At 37.8% G+C, this 19,027-nt stretch overlaps 1 protein-coding gene across 4 annotated transcripts in view; it reads right to left on the bottom strand.

Moving 5' to 3' along the window:
* osbpl8 (oxysterol binding protein-like 8) overlaps nucleotides 1–19,027 on the bottom strand; it is a 79,304-nt gene that overhangs the window by 56,647 nt on the left and 3,630 nt on the right. For all 4 annotated transcript variants that reach the window (XM_073861705.1, XM_073861649.1, XM_073861737.1 and 1 more), the window contains one exon: nucleotides 3,373–3,461. In XM_073861705.1, the coding sequence (XP_073717806.1) occupies nucleotides 3,373–3,417 (45 nt within the window). In that variant the 5' untranslated portion in view covers nucleotides 3,418–3,461. The remainder of the gene's footprint in view (nucleotides 1–3,372; nucleotides 3,462–19,027) is intronic.

The raw sequence follows: 19,027 nt of genomic DNA, 5'->3' as shown, positions 1-19,027 counted from the left end.
TTTTATGGTTGCGCCCCTAAAATTTTCAGTTGGGGGCCACTGTGCTCCTAGTAAAAAAAGTTAGTCTGGAGCCCTGCACTCATCATGTTTTCTTGGCACACTTTAGGCCGCTTAGAGCCAATAGGGCATCGTTTAAATGCCACGGCCTACCTGAGAATTGTTTCTGACCATGTCCATCCCTTTATGACCACTATGTAAACATCCTCTGATGGCTACTTCCAGCAGGATAATGCACCATGTCACAAAGCTCGAATCATTTCAAATTGGTTTCTTGAACATGACAATGAGTTCACTGTACTAAAATGGCCCCCACAGTCACCAGATCTCAATCCAATAGAGCATCTTTGGGATGTGGTGGAGCTTCGTTCCCTGGATGTGCATCCCACAAATCTCCATCAACTGCAACATTTCTAAAGAATGCTTTCAGCACCTTGTTGAATCAATGCCACATAGAATTAAGGCAGTTCTGAAGGTGAAAGGGGGTGAAACACAGTATTAGTATGGCGTTCCTAATAATCCTTTAGGTGAGTGTATATAGATGTGTTGCAGATGTAGGGGGAGCCGTTGAGACATTTAGAAGGCAAATAACCCAATGCAGATGCTTGTTTGAATAAAGGTGTAGAGTGATACAATAACATGCCAACCAAACACAGCTAACCAAAAGCCAAAGAGAGTCTGGCATACGTCAACATCTTTCTGAAGTGACACAGATTTGATATCAGTGTAACTACTAAACCTTTTAAAGAAAGGTTATTTTTTCTAAAAGTAGGTGAAGAAATTGGAAATGGTAAAGAATATATCTTGTGCCAACTTGGCAAAAATAAAGCATGATTTACTGAAATAAAACAAACACAAACAGCCACCCATAGCTTTTTTTCTGTAAACGCCTTCATTGAAGGTAAACACTTGTCAATGCCTAACAAGTCTGCCTCAACAGCTCGATATCTGAATCTAAATAAAGAGAGAGGGTGTTTGTTTGTTTGTGTGCTGAATAGGCTTGTGCCGGTGTTCGGTAATACGGTAAACCACGGTAGTAAAACTGCACGGTAGTGTTATTGCGGGGTCTTCAAATTACCGCGAAAAGACGTGCATTATTTTTTTCCTTTGACCGGTTCAAATTACACTGCACGGATGCTGCGTAGCTGTCACTCATACGCAGGTGCAGACTCTCATGGAGAAGGATGACGGAAGGATGAGTGCTGCTGCTGCTGCTTACTATTTTTACACATTACAAAAAATAATGTATGGAGTAAAGTATGGAAGTTTTTTGGCTTCGTGAAAAACAAAGAGGGAGTGCTGGTGATAAACATTTTCCCTATGTGTAGAATATGTGGACGGAACGGGTCAGCAAATTACGTGAACAACACTAACTTTATGCATCTTCCAGACAATCATCCACAGTTCACGGAGATAAAGGTAAGATATACATGGCATCATATTTCATATCCTGTGTCTAAATAATAACAGTTAAGTGTCCGCTTAGCAATGCTAATGTCCGCTAGCTAACGTTACGCTGTTTAGTTTGTCTAATATCATTACGTCTATTAAGCTAACATTATATTAGCTATCCTACCGCTTGCTATCTGGTAAAACACATATTATTAATTATAGCTGAAACTGAGGCTGACAGGTAACGTTAAGTTAATTACTTAATATTAAACAGACTACAATGTTAGTGCAAAACGCAGCTGCTAGAGTTCTTACCAGGTCAAGCAAGTTTGATCATATAACCCAAATTTCAGTATCTTTACACTGGTAAGTTATCTTTTTACAAGAAAAAAATTAATCTTCTAAATGATGTTTTATGTATATTTTAATTGTGTACATTATGTATATTTTCATTGACTGTTAAATGCGTTATGTGAATTAAGTGATGTGTCACCGTCTGACTATTAGTCAGTAATTATAACTATTTAAATATGTTACGTAATTTATTTGACTCTGTATGTTGAATAAACAGTACTGTGAATACAAATGGGCATATTTAGCTGTATGTGTTCTTTTACTAAAATGAAAGGAACACATATTTATATAACATATTTAATCATACAAAAAGTAAAAAGACAAACTATCAGTAAGCTTTACCTTATTTTATTCTCTATAATTGTCTAAAATGCATCTTTAAGGCATGAAGTAATATTTTTCTTCTCTGTTTTACAGAGTATCCAATCATCTAGAAGTGTTGCTGCTGGCTCATTTTCAGCTGTAGCCATACAGTCAACGGTCAAAGTGGCTTTCCAACGTCAGGCTGCATATGGACTGATGATATTTTGCAATTTAATAATTTAAAACACTAAAGTTGACTGCTTTTGCAGTTTGGACTTTATTCTGTTTGAATCTGATTGGTTCAGCTTACTGTGTATTGTTTCATTTATATCATTTTAACAAGTTTAAGTTATTAAATCTTTTATTTACACTATAACAATGACATTTGCTCATCTTTTCAACTTGTTTTTGTAATGCATTTCAACACCGTGGTAATACCGTCTACCGTAATAAAACCTTCATAAATCACCGCAACATGAAATTTTAACACCGGCACAAGCCTAGTGCTGAATAACACCTGAGGTTTTGCTGTATGTGAAAGAGATGACTCACTTCACTGAAAAATCTACACTAGCAAACGATCAACACAAACGTTTGATATATAAATGATATAATAAAATGTTCAGAAAAGCATTTTGGCAGGACTTCCATTGCTAGAGCGGCCATACTGGCCAGTGCGATTTCCCCCATTCAAAGGAATAGCAGTCATGCATGTTGGGAAAAATATCTTTGCCTAAATTCACATTACTGTGTAATGCATCCAAGCATTTCACATTTGCATAAATTATTTTTTTTCTATTTTAAAGGGTACTTTTCACAAGACTTTTTTAAGATGTCAAAATGTATGTGAAGTTCCAGCTCACAATGCCAAACATATAAAATTTCCACTTTGTAGGTGTGTGCAAAAATGTGCCATGTCATTTTAAATGCAAATGAGCTAATCTCTGCACTAAATGGCAGTTCCATGTTTGGATAGTGCAGATAAAGGGGCAGTATTATCCCCTTCTGACATCATAAGGGGAGCCAAATTGCAATGGCCTTTTTTTCCACATGCTTCCAGAAAATGGTTTAGCAAAACTAAGTTACTGGGTTGGTCTTTGTCACATTTTCTAGGTTGATAAAAGCACTGGTGACCCAATTATATCACTTAAAAAAAAACAGATTTTCATGATATGTCCCCTTTAAGTAGAATAACAGTATAAACAATACTATGATTCAGATGACAATAATGAGTCATGTAAAACTTAAAATTCTTAAAAAGCAGACGCCATTTTTGTAAAATCTAACTCGTTTTTCTCTTTGATTTTGGTATTTGTGTGCACTCACCAGAGCTCTCTCAGGATCACCCTGAGACTCGGCACAAGGCTCCATGTTTGTAGAGACCGCCGGTCAATGCTGTCCAGAGCTCCGCATGTCTGTGGAGAAACAAACACATTTACAACCAGTGTTAACATACAATAAACGTACAGGTCTGTTTAAAAGTATATTTCATTTTTCTCTTAAATTACCATTAAAAAGGCAGAAAAACATAGGCAAGAAAATGTTTAATCATTACTGGGATAGTCGACAATTTGTACCACATTTATCCCCCCCCAGAAAAACACAATAGGCGGCCATTCAAATTCAATCTTTACAGATTATTTCACAAACATTTACCACGTACAAAGTGGAAAAAATGAGTCTGCTTGAGGACAACTAGTTTCTTCTCTACTAAGTGCCTCAAACAAGTTATGCAAGGCCGACCATACTGATCATACCAGAGACGCTGGAGATGTCAGCACGCTCCCATTATTGTGCAATATATCTGTCAGTGGCTATGATTACGTACACAAAATGTTGTCAGTACTATTGAAATCAATGCAATGAAGGTTACGACAATACAGTTTACATGCACCCTAAACATTCCAATCTGATTTAAATGTTCGTTACATGTACATTCTATATAATCCAAACCTAATGTCTGCACAAGCGCACAGCCAGGGTTGCCAGCTTCGCGTATCAAAGCAATCCCAATGGACATTCAAAACTAACCCAAAAGCATCCCAATGACTATTCACAGCCCAAATGCTAATAACTAATAACCGAAATCCTTTCATTTTTAAACCAGTGGCCAAAATCCAACTTTAAAAAGCAGTGGACTTGGCAACGCCACCCAGCGCACAACATCTCTTGTCGATATCTCTGGATAAATGTACAAAGCTGAGTTGGATAAAGTTGTTCTTAATAAGTTTTCAGATATAGGCAATAAAAACAAATTTTAAAAGGCACAATGCTATTTTATTGCTTTATGTAGCCTATTGTCATAGCGTGTGACCACATTACCTTAATAATGCGTGTTGCTATTGAACGTTGCTGTGACATAAATGAGGTAAATATAAGATGTGAATTTGAGCACAATTGTTTTGTGCATGTGCAAAAGGTATTTTTGCATCCGATTGAGAAAATACTACCAGGGTTTCCACACCTTAGTTAACTTCAAATTCAAGGACCTTTCAAGGACTTTCCAGGTCCAATACACTCAAATTCAAGGACTAAATGTGGGGAAACATTTCAAGTGAGAGCAAGGTTACATCGTGTTACCTTTTAATATACATTGTTACAGTTCCCTCGCGCTGCGTCACTGCGGTAACACTTTGGGGATGCCTCCAGTGGTAAGTGCGTCTGAATGTGTATATCAAATTCAACCAATGGTGAGGCTTAACGACAAAGACAGTGTGATGTGGGAGCCAGGAAGTATTTCGCTATCTGAAATATTACCAAAGATGGCGTTACAGAGATGCAGGAAGTATGGCAAGGAAGACACAGCGTCTCATTCCCTTATCAGTAAACAAACAATAATTAAATACGTAACCCGAGACGTTTTCATGTGTCAAACACAACTATGCAAAAGCATTTTGGTATGAATCAACATTCGCATACAGAAGATATAAACATTTAAAGCGAACAGTTTAGCACGTGTGCTTTAAAAGTCTATAATTTTTTTATATTATTACCCTACACTACACAGGGAACAATAAGGATTTTTCCCAGAAAACTTCTTGCATAAAATACATTCAAGCACCTTATCTATGTATGGATATTTTCAAAAACTTTTGGTCCTTGAATTTTTCCCCCAGATTCACAAACTTTCAAGGATTTCAAGGACCCATGGGAACCCTGTACTACGATTCACGCGTTTACATGCATACTTTTCTCCAGCTGATCGGATCACAGATTGGAGTACACAACCCCCTTCAATAAGATTCAAATTTGCATCCAATCAACCTCAATCGTATTGATTAAGGGGTTTACATGAAGGCTTTTCAATATGATTGAGCCATCAAAACGATTACGGATTATTTGGATGCATGTAAACGTACCTAGTAAGTGTTCTGCAAGTATACCTTAAAGGCGGAGTCCACAATGTTTGAAAAACGCTTTGGAAAAGGAGACAGGCCGACTACCAAAACACACTTATAGCCAATCAGCAGTAAGGAGCGTGTCTACTAAACGAAATCCTTGCCGGAAGGTCCAGATTCTATTGGGGTAGGGGCGTGTTTGTTTAGGTGATTTCAAATATCTACATTTGCTTTCAAACATCGTGGACTCCGCCTTTAAGAACAACACTATACATCCATCATGCCATAAAATACTTTTGTAACACTGTTTGTAATTCACATGCGCCATACATGCAAAGCATATTTCCTCTATTCCATCATATATTTAAATGCAATTGTACAAAACTGCCGCAGACAATTACCAACACATCTGTCATTCAGGATAATATCTGTGCCGTTTTGACACACACAGCTTTCATTTGGAGCTCGAAGAATAACATCATCACAGGTGCTTCAGTTCATTTTTGTCTCCATCAAGCAGCCCACATTCAGCGAGTATAAATAAACGCCTCATAAAGAGTCCTCAGATGCCACACAAACCTTGATTTATTGCATCACCCGATGACTGCTCAGACCAAACGCTCACTGAAGGAAACTTCTGATCTAAAATTAACCAAGTAGGTCATGAAGTGGAAAGAAAACAGAAAGTAAAGATGGTCCAGGAGACTTGCTGTGAAATAGCACTGTATAACAGCGTGACATGGGTTCGATTTACTATCCTAATCTCTTCTTGCCTCTTTTATTGAGTATACAGTATTTTACCTATTCAGTATTTTTTATTGCAAACTGTTCATAATGCTGATATTTGGGTTCAGAGAATTAAACCAAACATTGTTTCTGCTGCTCATATTATCTGGCGTTTTACAAGACAACTGTGCTATTACTTATCAGCTGACATGTGGGCTTCCAGTATCTCAATGTAGACCAGAGAGTGAAACGGTTGTGGTGTCACAGCTGGCTGACTAGTAAACACAGCATGTGTGTGACTTCTAGAGAGACTCTGTCAGTATAACACACCCAGACACACAACATAAAATGATGTTTCTGTAGTCAAATATGGTCAATAAAGGTTCCTGAATGTAAATATGAACTTCCTGGAAAATATCCTTATCTTACAGTTAAGGCTAAGCAAACACACATACATTATTTTTACCAAGGAACTGCAAACAGTTCAGGGCCCATTATTAAGGAACTTCAATACATCCAGTGAAACCGAAAGCAGGTGCGGATGAGAGGCTGTGGGCATCACAACGGTTTTATTTTAAGTGTTTATGGTGTTACTTCTTTAGAAGCTGTTCCATAAGCTAACTTCCTCCTACTGACCTTTAAATACCTATGCAAAAAACTATTTAGTATTATGTCCTTCCAAACTGTGATCTGTGACATCATTAAAGTATAAACTAAAAATTCAGTATGAGATCAGTTACAATGAATTTAAGAGGCTTCCCTTACAGTACTGTAACAATACACATCTTGAGAGATTACTGAAAGTAACATCTGTGAGCAAACACAGATCAGTGTGGTTCTTCAGAAACCAATCGCAGCAACAACTGCACATTCACAAAGTCTGTTATGTTGCTTTATTTTTTCATTCAACCAGCATGACCCACTTTCTTTTAGGCTGGAGGCTGTCTTCTTCAACACTTTCTCCAGAGACTGTTGTGTCGAGTCCGAACATGGCAGCTGAATGGAGTTTAGTTTACCCTGCTGTCAACCATCTGGGTAAAAGTCTCAAATAAAAATACATTTAATTGACTATGTGCTTGTGACAGGCATGTTTTCAGCTGTGAGCATTTCTATCGTATAGCAAAATAATAGTTGTGTGCCTTGTCAAATGCTTCTTGAATTTCTGTGACATTCAGGTAAAACTGTGCCTGTGTGTGTGTCTGTTTGGCAAATAATATGGTCTGCTTCAGTAAAAATATAGCACAATCTTTTCACACTTCTTCTCCAAACTTCCGGCCAGACACTAAACAAAACAGATCATATTACATCCACTGTTCTGTTTTGAGTCATGCAATCACACTGGATGCACACATGCATGCAATAATATTTATTTAATGTTTATATTTATTTAATAACACCACATACATACTTACAGATGGATAGACAGACAGACAGACAGAAAGATAGACAGGTGGATGGATCGAAAGAAAAACAAATAGACAGATAGACAGAGAAAGACAAAAAGACAGACAGACAGATAGACAGGTGAATGGATAGAAAGAAAAACAAATAGACAGATTGACAGAGATAAAAAGACGGATAGATAGACAGACAGACAGACAGATAGTCGGGCAGAAAGACAGACAGATGGATAGACAGATAAACGGATGGCTGGATAGACAGATAAATGGACAAACAAACAGACGGGAAGGCGGACGGGCAGACAGATAGTTAGATGGATAAATAGATGGATAGACGGATGGATAGACAGACAGACAGACAGACAGACAGACAGACAGATAGACGACCAGAAAGACAAACATATGGGCAGACATATAGATGAACGGGTGAACAAACAGTCTAAAAGATAGACGGATGGACGGACGGACGGATGGATGGATGGATGAATAGACAGATGGATAAATAGACAGACAGATAGTCGGGCAGAAAGACAGACAGATGGATAGACAGATGGATGGATAGATAGATAGACAGACAGAGGCATGGATGGATAGACAGATAGACGGATGCATGGATGGATAGACAGATAGATAGACAGACAGAGGCATGGATGGATAGACAGATAGACGGATGAATGGATGGATAGACAGACGGATGGATAGACAGACAGACAAACAAACAGACAGGCAGACAAACAAACGGACGGACGGACAAATGGACAGACAGACAGTTGGATAGACAGACAGTCGGGCAGAAAGACAGACAGATGGATAGACAGACGGACGGATGGATGGATGGATAGATAGATAGACAGACAGAGGCATGGATGGATAGACAGATAGATGGATGCATGTATGGATAGACAGACAGACAAACAAACAGACAGACAGACAAACAAACGGACGGACGGACAAATGGACAGACAGACAGTTGGATAGACAGACAGTCGGGCAGAAAGACAGACAGATGGATAGACAGACGGACGGATGGATGGATGGATAGATAGATAGACAGACAGAGGCATGGATGGATAGACAGATAGATGGATGCATGGATGGATAGACAGACGGATGGATAGACAGACAAACAGACAGACAAACAAACAGACAGACAGACGGACAAACATACAGACAGACAGTTGGATAGACAGACAGATAGTCGGGCAGAAAACAGACAGATGGATTGACAGACGGACGGATGGATGGATAGATAGATAGACAGATGGATAGACAGACAGACTGATGCATGGACAGATAGACAGATAGACGGATGCATGGATGGATAGACAGATAGACGGATGGATAGACAGATAGACAAATGGATAGACAGATAAATGAACAGAGAGATGGATAGACAGACAGACAGACAAACAAACAAACAGACAGACAGACGGACAGACGGACAGACAGACAGTTAAATAGACAGATTGATGGATGAACAGATAAATGGATAGACAGACAGATAGACAACCAGAAAGACAGACATATGGGCAGACATATAGATGAACAGGTGGACAAACAGACAGGGGAACAGACAGATGGATGGATAGACAGATGGATGGATCATGGACATATAGAAAGGATATACAGATAGACAGGCGAATAGACAGATGGATGGACAGACAGATAGTCTGTCTCTGTGTTTCTTCATCCTTCCCTCTCCCTTTCATTTCAGCAACAGGGCTTAGACAGATTAGTGGGTCAGCTCAGTGTTACTAGAAAGAGTCTCTGTCCACATCCCACCAGCTTTCCATGACGTAACTTCATCATTCAGACACCTTGATTGTTTGCCATAAATTGTTCTTTAAAAATAAGCATCCCTAAAGCATTTATAGACAAGCACTATTAAGCTGAGAGATAAACAAGTGTTGACTAAATCTTATTTAATCTTGTAAAGAACCACTACACAACTGTTATATGACTTTAAGTGGCTTAACATCTTACACTTTTTCCAGCGTCTGTTCTGAGACACAGCTGACTAATGCAAACAAAGATTAAATCAAAACTGATGCTGTTAGGATCTCCTGCTGGTCCAAAGCAGAAACAGACCACATGTTTAAGTTTCTACAATATCCTGGTCTCTCGATACGACTCCACCTCGCATAACAAAGACAATAAACCTCAGGTAGAACTGAAACCTAAAGTGAGGAAGAGGAAAAACAATGGCAACTATACACGGCTGTCTAAAAAGGAACTTCAACATTACAGCATGTCAATACCAACAGTTGGAAATTAGTTTTTTTACAACTGTAATTGAAATACCAGCATTTTTCAGGTACGCCCGACTCCGAGAGCAGAAAACATCACCAGACCACAGCACTAAGCCGTGCAACCAATACATTTTGTACATAAAGTACAGATAATGCAAATCACCTACACTGACACAATGAGGGTTGTGACATTTTCATATATGACGCTTTTATGAGCAACAGCATAGCTTGATCTCATTTAATACCAGAGCGGAAAATTGAATTATTTAATACATATCAGTCAAACAAAACTAGCCAAAGTGTTACACGTCCTGCACTCCAGGGCACCAGTGGTGAACAATCTCTTTATCCTTTTATATTCAATTAGTGAAGAAATGCACATCACCATGTAGACAGTCTTGACACAATTAAACAGAACTTAAAACCCTGCTTGAGGCAAAGCAATAACCTCACAATTAGACTAAATAAGGACAAATGGCAACCATTAGCTGACTATTCGTATGTGCCTTCTGTCCACGGTTTCTTTAAAAAGACACACAAAACACAATTATTCTCTGCCTCAGGGATGGTAAAGCAACCTTACCAAGCATACATCAAAGACCACTCACACCCAAAATAATGTATTCTGGGGAACCATTTTTTTTCCAACGTGATTTCATGAAAATACGTGTGAATTTTTACGTTTCAGTGTGGTTGTACCACATATACATTTACTTGGTTTAAAACACACTGAAACGTATAATATCTACGTTTTGACAGGACTTATACGTAAATTATTTACATATTTACAGCTTTACAAACGTACAAATTTGTACGCAAGTATATTTTAAAATATTAAAATCGCGGGCATTAGCGTTTCTTACTCATATTAATCACATGTTTTAAAGGTTCAGTGTGTAAATTATAGCGGCATCTAGTGGTGAGGTTGCGAATTGAAACACACAGAGAAGCTAAGGTAGTTGCCACCGGACAAACATGTCATTGTCGGAGACAACTTAGTAAAAAAATTTTTTGTTAAGGGCTTCTGTAGAAAAATGGCGGCACAAAATGGCGACTTCCATGTAAGGGGACCCTATTTGTATGTAGATAAAAAGGTCTCGTTCTAAGGTAATAAACACATAACGGTTCATTATGAAAGGTCTTTGTACACCCCTGATAATATAGTTTTGTATATTATTTTGCATTTCTGTCAAGAGATCCTTCTAAAAATTACACACTGCACCTTTAAGTCATATTTTCTGACTTATTTTTTTAAGACAGTTTACCCATTTACCAAATGAAATGATTATGATATTCAGAGAATTTCACAATATTTAACGTCTTAAAACTTTAAAATGAATAACATTTCTGTATTTATTTAACTATTTTTTAATAATTAGTTTGTTTGCAATGATGCACAAACACGCGTTTTCTCCTATGCCGTCTTCTACGCATTACGTTATTACTACTACTAAGCAATAACTACACCAAATTACAACATCATTTCACAAAAGATGTTACTTTTATTCATTTGCTGTTATCCACATCTTTTAAATTCATACGATTGCCAGGAACAGATCCAAATTCAGCCCTTTATCCAGCGATCTTGATCCGAGTTCTCATCAGCAACCGTAAAGTCAGATCGCACGTTCGTTATAGGCTAATATAAATTTGAATTCAAATATCGCGCCTCAAAAGGCTTTACGACACATTGCTTTATGGAAATGATATTAAAAGCCCATTTGCTCTTGCGTGCAATGTGACATATTTGCGTCATTTCCGTTTCTGTTCGTTTACGTTTGAAATTTTTAAAAATGCGCCGTGGCAGAGGGAATCCAGATTGACGTTCTCTTGGATTAATAACTTTAATACTTCTCTTTACTTTACTTCATATACTCCAGAGAGGACCGCGGCTGTAGCTGTAGTCATTTTAACTACTTTTGGTACTGATTTTAATATTCGCAATAAATAAGTTGTTGTGATTACACTTGTCGTTCTGTTATGCTTTTTGTAACAGTAACGTTAAATGATTTTAATAAACTGTTTTGCGTAGGACTGTAGTGGCTTAAAATATCTTTTGAATGCTATATTGTTATTAAAATATTCCTAAACATATCTGTTGCATAATATAAAAAGAATACGTTACGCATTTAAACATTTTGTATAAAAATGGTTTGGGTTTAGGGTAAGGTTTGGGGTAGGGTTAATGTGGTAACATATCGCTTAATGGTTAGTTAAAGTGCCCATATTATGACTGCTTTTCCACAAGTTAAATATGTGTATGAGTTCCATAAAGCATGTTTCAAAAGTTGTTTGCTCGAAATAGCTGGTAGGAAAAGATTGTTAATTCAATTCAATTCAATTCAATTCAATTTTACTTATATAGCGCTTTTCACAAGTGTTAATTGTTGCAAAGCAGCTTTACATGAGAAGATGTAGAGAAGTGACTGCTGTTACCCATCTCTAGGAGCCTCTGTTTCAGTGCATTTCAGATTGTGCCGTTTTGAGGTGGTCATTACATATTTATGAGCTGCTGCTCCTTTGGCCACGCCCCACTACTAACGTCATGTGCGCGTGCTCAGTGGTATCCTGAGCAGTACAGACAATACTGTGTTATTATTTTTATATATTATTATTAACGGTTTATGTGGCCAACAGACAAATCAAGCAGAAAAGTATCAGTAATAAGTACACTACAGGAGAAGAAACTCATGACACTGAATGATTCCAGAGTAAATTGTGATGTAGCAGTTTCAACAATACACACTTTTTCCCTGGACAATGATAACATATTCCCGTTATAAAACATTTTCAAACGCATTATTTTCGCAAATTACAGAAATTAAGACCCGGCGGGGGATGTATACTGCTGCTTGTGGATCGCGTGCTAATTGCTAGAAGCTAGCGGGAGGTCCAGACCGTAAAGCTATAAGAGACTCGGGGGTACGTTAGCCTCGTCAGAAAAGCCGGGTCGGTAAGGCCTGGTCTCGGTTAGTTTGGCAAAGCACTATTACTTAGTTCTTGTAGAATTGTAAAATAAAGCCGTTAAATTTGTTTTAACTTTCGAAACCACGCTGCAAACTATCTACCCTGCAAAAAATATCTATATAGCCTACTGTTTACAAAAAAAATTTAACATCACTATACATTTAAAAGGTATAATTTACGGGATTAGCATCAATGTATGATCTCTGTTTTGAGATACAGATGCTCCAGCATCATAAATGTAGTATTTTGTGACAGAAGATGACAACATGCTAAATATAACGTGATTTCTTACCTTTTGTGTTGATACAACAATCGCGAATCGAATCAAGTCTGTTTCAGATGTGTGAATGATCCATGAAAGTCCAAAAAATACATTCAATGACCATTTTTGTCCACAAATGCGTATAATCCGTGAAATATAGATAGTATGTTGTTCACATCAGATTTCGCATGAACGTCTTATCGCCTACAATCTGAGGACAATTTGTGTTGTAACACACTGTATATGAGATCACATTTTAGGTATAAATAAACATGCGTTTAAACTTTGTTTTTAAAAGTAGGCGGGAATATAATCCATAATATCCAAATAGCGCTGTTATTTCCGTGAGACATTTGAACGGAATGTGACGAAACGGCTAGTTACTAATATGTTTTTGTTTTTTAAAGTTACGTGTTAATACTACATATTAACAGTGAGACCAGGCTGGTTTTTTCACACTGATCAATAAAATGTCTGAAATTTGCTTTACTTTTTAAGGCAAATCTATTTCCAGCCTTGACTTATTCATCCAGAAAATCAAATTTAAAGTTTAGTTTAAAAGATGTTCATCTTTTTAGAACGCCTTTTGCTTAACAACCATTGAGCACTGTGCTGCTAACCACCACCCCCTCTTCTCAATCTGCATCTCTCCTCACAGCTGGCAGTGTTCCCTACCATTCACCTCTGTGAGTGATCTATTTTTAGTTCGGCCCCTCAGAACAGATCCAGGAACCCATAACAACAGCTCTCAGCTGGGAATCTGTCTCATGTGGATGAACAGGATTCCTTCAGTCAAAGAGAAATTTCATTAACATGACAAAACAGAAGACCATGAACCACAGCGGAGAAAACCAGAGAATCCTCAAACAAAAATGAAAGTACTCTAAAGGTCAAATTTAATGGTTTTGTATCATGCTGTTCAGATATGCAAACAATTTTCAATAATTTGCCTCCAACATATGTGGATAAATGGCATGTTGACACGGACAAAAACAGGCAAGAATTATAACTACAGCAGGATGCGATCTGTGAACACTATACAGGCATACATTATACAGACATTAATTAGACCTCAAATAAAGTGGCATATTGAGGTAATTTTGGTTTAGCAGAGAATAAAAAGGGGTCTCATTCACTTAGGATTAGAAACGCAAAAGGTTGCATGCATGGAAAACAGGAAAGCTAATGCTGTTCATAACAAAACCAGTGTTAAGAGACATGAGTTTTACATTTTTTGTTATCAAATTTTATCTCGCGTGGAAGATACCACTAATCCATGCATTGATTTTGGCAAGGTGTTTATGATCAGTCTGATTGCTGTAAACATATAAATGTTGCATGACCCCCATGCACAATGCTGCGTAATAGCTCTGTTGAAGGACCATTTTAGGAAAGAACAGCTGCATGGCTCATTAATATATGGCTCAGTATTCATGAGGTACTTGGGATTGACTATTTATGGTTAAAATATGCTTGTACAGGGTGAAATATGAGGCAGATTCAAGTATGCACACTTGCATGTGATCAGTGATTTATAAAGGAAAACTGCTTACGGGTGTGCGTAAGTCTGGAAATGTATTATAGAAATTTAAATTGGGCTCTTTCAACTTTGGCCAGTACACAACCACCTTGAAACCAATCGCCCATAATGCCCTACTAACCTAACAACCAGCCACAACCCCATAAAAACCAGCCATAATGCCCTCCAACCACAAATAGTCGCAATACCTTAAAGGTGCAATAGAATAAAAAAACTGTATGTACCTAGGCATAGATGAATAATAAAAGCTCTGTACATGGTAATGACATTTCATGAGCTTCAAACATGTTTTTTCCTCATTTTTATGTAAACCTCGTGTACGCAAAAGACTGCAGGAAAACAGGCCAATCTCAACATAACACAGACTGTGATGTCACAGTCAAGATGTACGACCCCAACATTAAATTACACATAAAATTAATTACAAAGATTTTAAAATAATAACTAATGTGAGCTACTGGCATGATCCGCAGAGCATAGCAATCAGAGCAGAGCTCAACATTATTATTCATGACCAGGGTTTCCCGCAGCACTTTGCAGTTCGGGCAGCCCGCCTAAGCTGGGAAATCCTACCGCCTTAACTAGGTTGTGCAAAAAAAAATCCTGCACAAAAGGCCGTCAAGTGCATATCGGACAATAGCGCGGACGCAGGCGCAGGCATGCGCGACACACAGCCGAAATGAGATAAAGATGTGGTTCTTTATGTCTGGAAGATAGCCAGTTGATAAAACGTGTGTCCGTGACAACTGCTAGTGGACTTATGTTTTGGGTTTATTTAAGCCTGTTATTGTATTAGTCTATAGTTCTTGCAAATTTAAAGTAAGTTAGCTGGTGATTTTGTTGTTTAAGCCACCTGCTAGCTAGGTTTTACATGCCTGTTGATTAGATATAATTGTTGAGCGCTCTTGCTCACTTTATTTATGTGCATTATTTACATGCTACAGTAGTTACACTCCTTTAAGATAATGTAATTAATAGTGGGAAATAATCAGTTTTTACAATTTTATCATCGTTCGCTAGATGTTCTACAACATCTGCTTTAGTTTGTGTTTATTAACCCTTTAGTTTCACTTCATCAAGCAGCTATTCCCGTTAGAGGTAAAAACATTCCATTCCTTAATACTCTAGTATGTATGTGTTCATTTTCTGTCATAGTTTCTTCAAAATTAAGTTTTATTTGAGTGATGAAAATAAAAATATTTTAATTTTCATCATGCACGTCAAGATTGTCACGCCCCAGGCCCCGCTCACCCTCCCAACACTACCACCTTAACTAACAAATTTTCGGGAAACCCTGTATGACCCTACCGAATAAGGCAAAATAGTCAATTTCATTCAAATGACAAATCCTAGGGTTGTTTCCGGATAATTTTGGCACTTAATAAAGTCACATACCTGCTATGTAAATATCAAACGAAAAATTTAACATACTATTTCAATGCATTCTTTGGCACCTTTAAACCAGGTATAATGCCTTACGACCAGCTATAATGCCTTATCAACCTAACAACCAGATGCAACACCCTAACAACCAGCTATAATGTCTTATCAACCTTAAAGCCAGCTGCAACTCCCTACCAGCACCTTAAATAGCTATAATGCCTTACAACCACCTATAATGCCTTATCAACCTAACAACCAGATGCGATACCCTAACAACCAGCCATAATGCACTATCAACCTAACAACCAGACGCAACACCCTAAGGGGGTCTGCACACCAAAGCCCGCAGCCGATGTATGTTTTCAATTGTTTCCAATGGAAACAAGCAAGCTGTTTTATTCCGCGCTCAGCGCTGAGTGCCGAGAGTTGAAAAATATTAAACTTTGGGTGAAAATCTCAGCTCATCAATGTCGGTTTTCACATGGCCGTCCAATCACAGTGGAGGAGGGGCGGGACAAATATCACGACAACCAACCAATACATCATTCAACGACTGATAAACAAGAAGTGTCATATTAACCAAAGCGCTCACCTGAAGAAAGCTGGCAGTTGGCTGAAATAAAGCTGCCAGTCGCCGTTCGCCGGGCGTTTTCAGACGCATAGAAAAGCTTTGGTGTGCACGCCCCCTAACAACCAGTCACAATGCCATATCAACCTAACAAATAGCCACAACACCCTAACAACCAGCCATAATGCCTTATCAACCTAACCATCATCTATCTTCACTACTGACACTTTAAGTGCAGCTGTTACTTCATCATTTTTAAATGAATAATGAAACACCTGAACCGCCGTAAGGTAAGAGAAATTTGCCCTGCAAGTCTGTGCAGAGGAGACAGTCAGACAAACACAGACTTGCACCCAGAATTACAAAACAACATATGCTTTGTATGAACAGATAAAGGGTTCAATAATAAGACAAAATTATTCGAACACTTTCTGGTCGTCAAAAATTCAGCCCTCCATATAGTTCTTCATGGCCAGAGTAGTAGTAGGATGAAATATTTTTGCCAGCTGAATTCTGTGATGGGTCACAGTGTTGAGTTTGAAAACAAGTACACACACCTACAGGATATTAACCATCAACGTTCAGCTGTTAAACTTACTGCTGCAGGCTCTAATAAAAACACTGCGAGATGAACTATAGCAACATTGTTTACACTAGAATTTACAAAGGTTATTAAGATTTAATGAGCTTAAATGAGCTTTAGAGATCAATTAAAGCAGAAATCTCACTCACAGTCATTTATAACCTTTTAAAAGTTGGGCAAGTTATGACAATCAGAGTAATAAACACTGCTAACAAATTTGAGCTTTTACAGCGAAACATTCATAAAAACTGCCCAGTATGTAATAACACACATATATGCTACACTAAAGGATTATCTTAAAGGTGCAGTGTTTAATTTTTAAAAGGATCACTTGACAAAATATACAAAACTATATTATCATGTGTGTATAAAGACCTTTTAATAATGAACCATTATGTTTTTATTACCTTAGAATGAGACGTTTTTATCTCATACACTGAGGGTCCCCTTACGTGGAAGTCGCCATTTTGTGCCGCCATGTTTCTACAAAAGCCCTTAACGGACAAACTTTTTTACTAATTTGTCTCCGTCGATGACAAGTTTTTCTTGTGGCAGCTACCGTAGCTTCTCTATGCGTTTCAAAAGCGAGGGAAGAGCAGTGGACTGAGCCATTGGTTGCAATTTGCAACCTCACCACTAGATGCCGCTAAAATTTACACACTGCACCTTTAAGAACAACAAGGCTAAGTTTTTAGATTATGTTCTCCAAGTTGAGACACTACTCTGAGATAACTATAGAAAGCTGTCAGAAGTCATTTACATTCTTATGATGGAAAAAAGTGAAACAGGTCATAATAAAGGTGCTGAATTTAACGAGGATTAAAACTTAATTTTGATTTGGAAGTAAGGAAAAACTCATGCACAGTCAGGAGATTAAATCCGTTGCCTTAGGTCTTTCATACCAGCGGGATGGTTCATTCATATAAATTAATGGTTGAGAGTAAGACTCGGTTGGGGTGCTGAGGGTTTGCACCTGGAACGTTTTACAAACATGGAAAAACAGATTTAGTACACTGTCTGTGACCATCTGGTACATGGCTATCAAGTTGATAATCGTTATACAACCTAAAATGACCGTGTCTGGATGTCTTCATAAAACTCTGCTGAACAGGTACAGTGGCAGAAATGTACACATTACTAGCAAAGAAATTGGATGTTGGTTGGTCAAAACAGAGTTTCGGTTTTACAATACAGGTTACACAGTAACAAAAAAAGCCAGCCATGAGACTGATTAATCATTCTTTTTTTTAAGTTTACTTTAGTTTAAGGAGCCATAGAATAGAAATGGGTTCTGGTTTGTGATGAGCCTTCTGAGTCGTATGGTACAAGTAGATTACACAAATTAAATATTGTATTATTATGTACTGAGATAAGAAAAGGCAAACAATGGCCAATTCCATTTGTATTCTTTTCTTTCTTTGTGCTTCAAGTGCTAATACTATGCAAAATGCGCTGACAAATACACCATCAGCTTTAGTAACAGAACAAAATGGGAATGGAAACTTTATTTGACATGCAAATGACGATCACTGTCTGTCTCACAATGCTTTGTTTGAGTAGCAAACGTGCACCCTATTCTTCGAAGTAAAGAATCTGAGAAACTACTGGTCAAAAATGTGGTGATCAGCATTGCGATTCCTTTACTCTTAACATTTTAAATAATAAAGGCCTAATGGAAGCATGTCAATTTCACAAAAACTCAAAAAATTACGCTTGCATGAGGCGTTTTGTCAGGCAATTAAAAAAAGGAACATATTGCAAAACTGCAATGGAAACGGTTTCTTCCAATTTACAGGTTACCTGAATCCCAGGTATAAGGGGTTTTCCATGCCATTAATGTTCGGATAACACATCTGCATCTCTGTCAATTAAAAATAATCACTAATGTTGTGGTGTACAGAAATCTAACAACATCCATCACCATGATTTTTGAAACGGCCTATCCCACATGCAAAAAATTACGTT

This window comes from Misgurnus anguillicaudatus, chromosome 1 (assembly GCF_027580225.2).
Source record: "Misgurnus anguillicaudatus chromosome 1, ASM2758022v2, whole genome shotgun sequence".
Lineage (NCBI taxonomy): Eukaryota > Metazoa > Chordata > Actinopteri > Cypriniformes > Cobitidae > Misgurnus > Misgurnus anguillicaudatus.
Note: the sequence above shows the minus strand (reverse complement) of the source record. Positions and strands in the feature narration are given on the sequence as shown.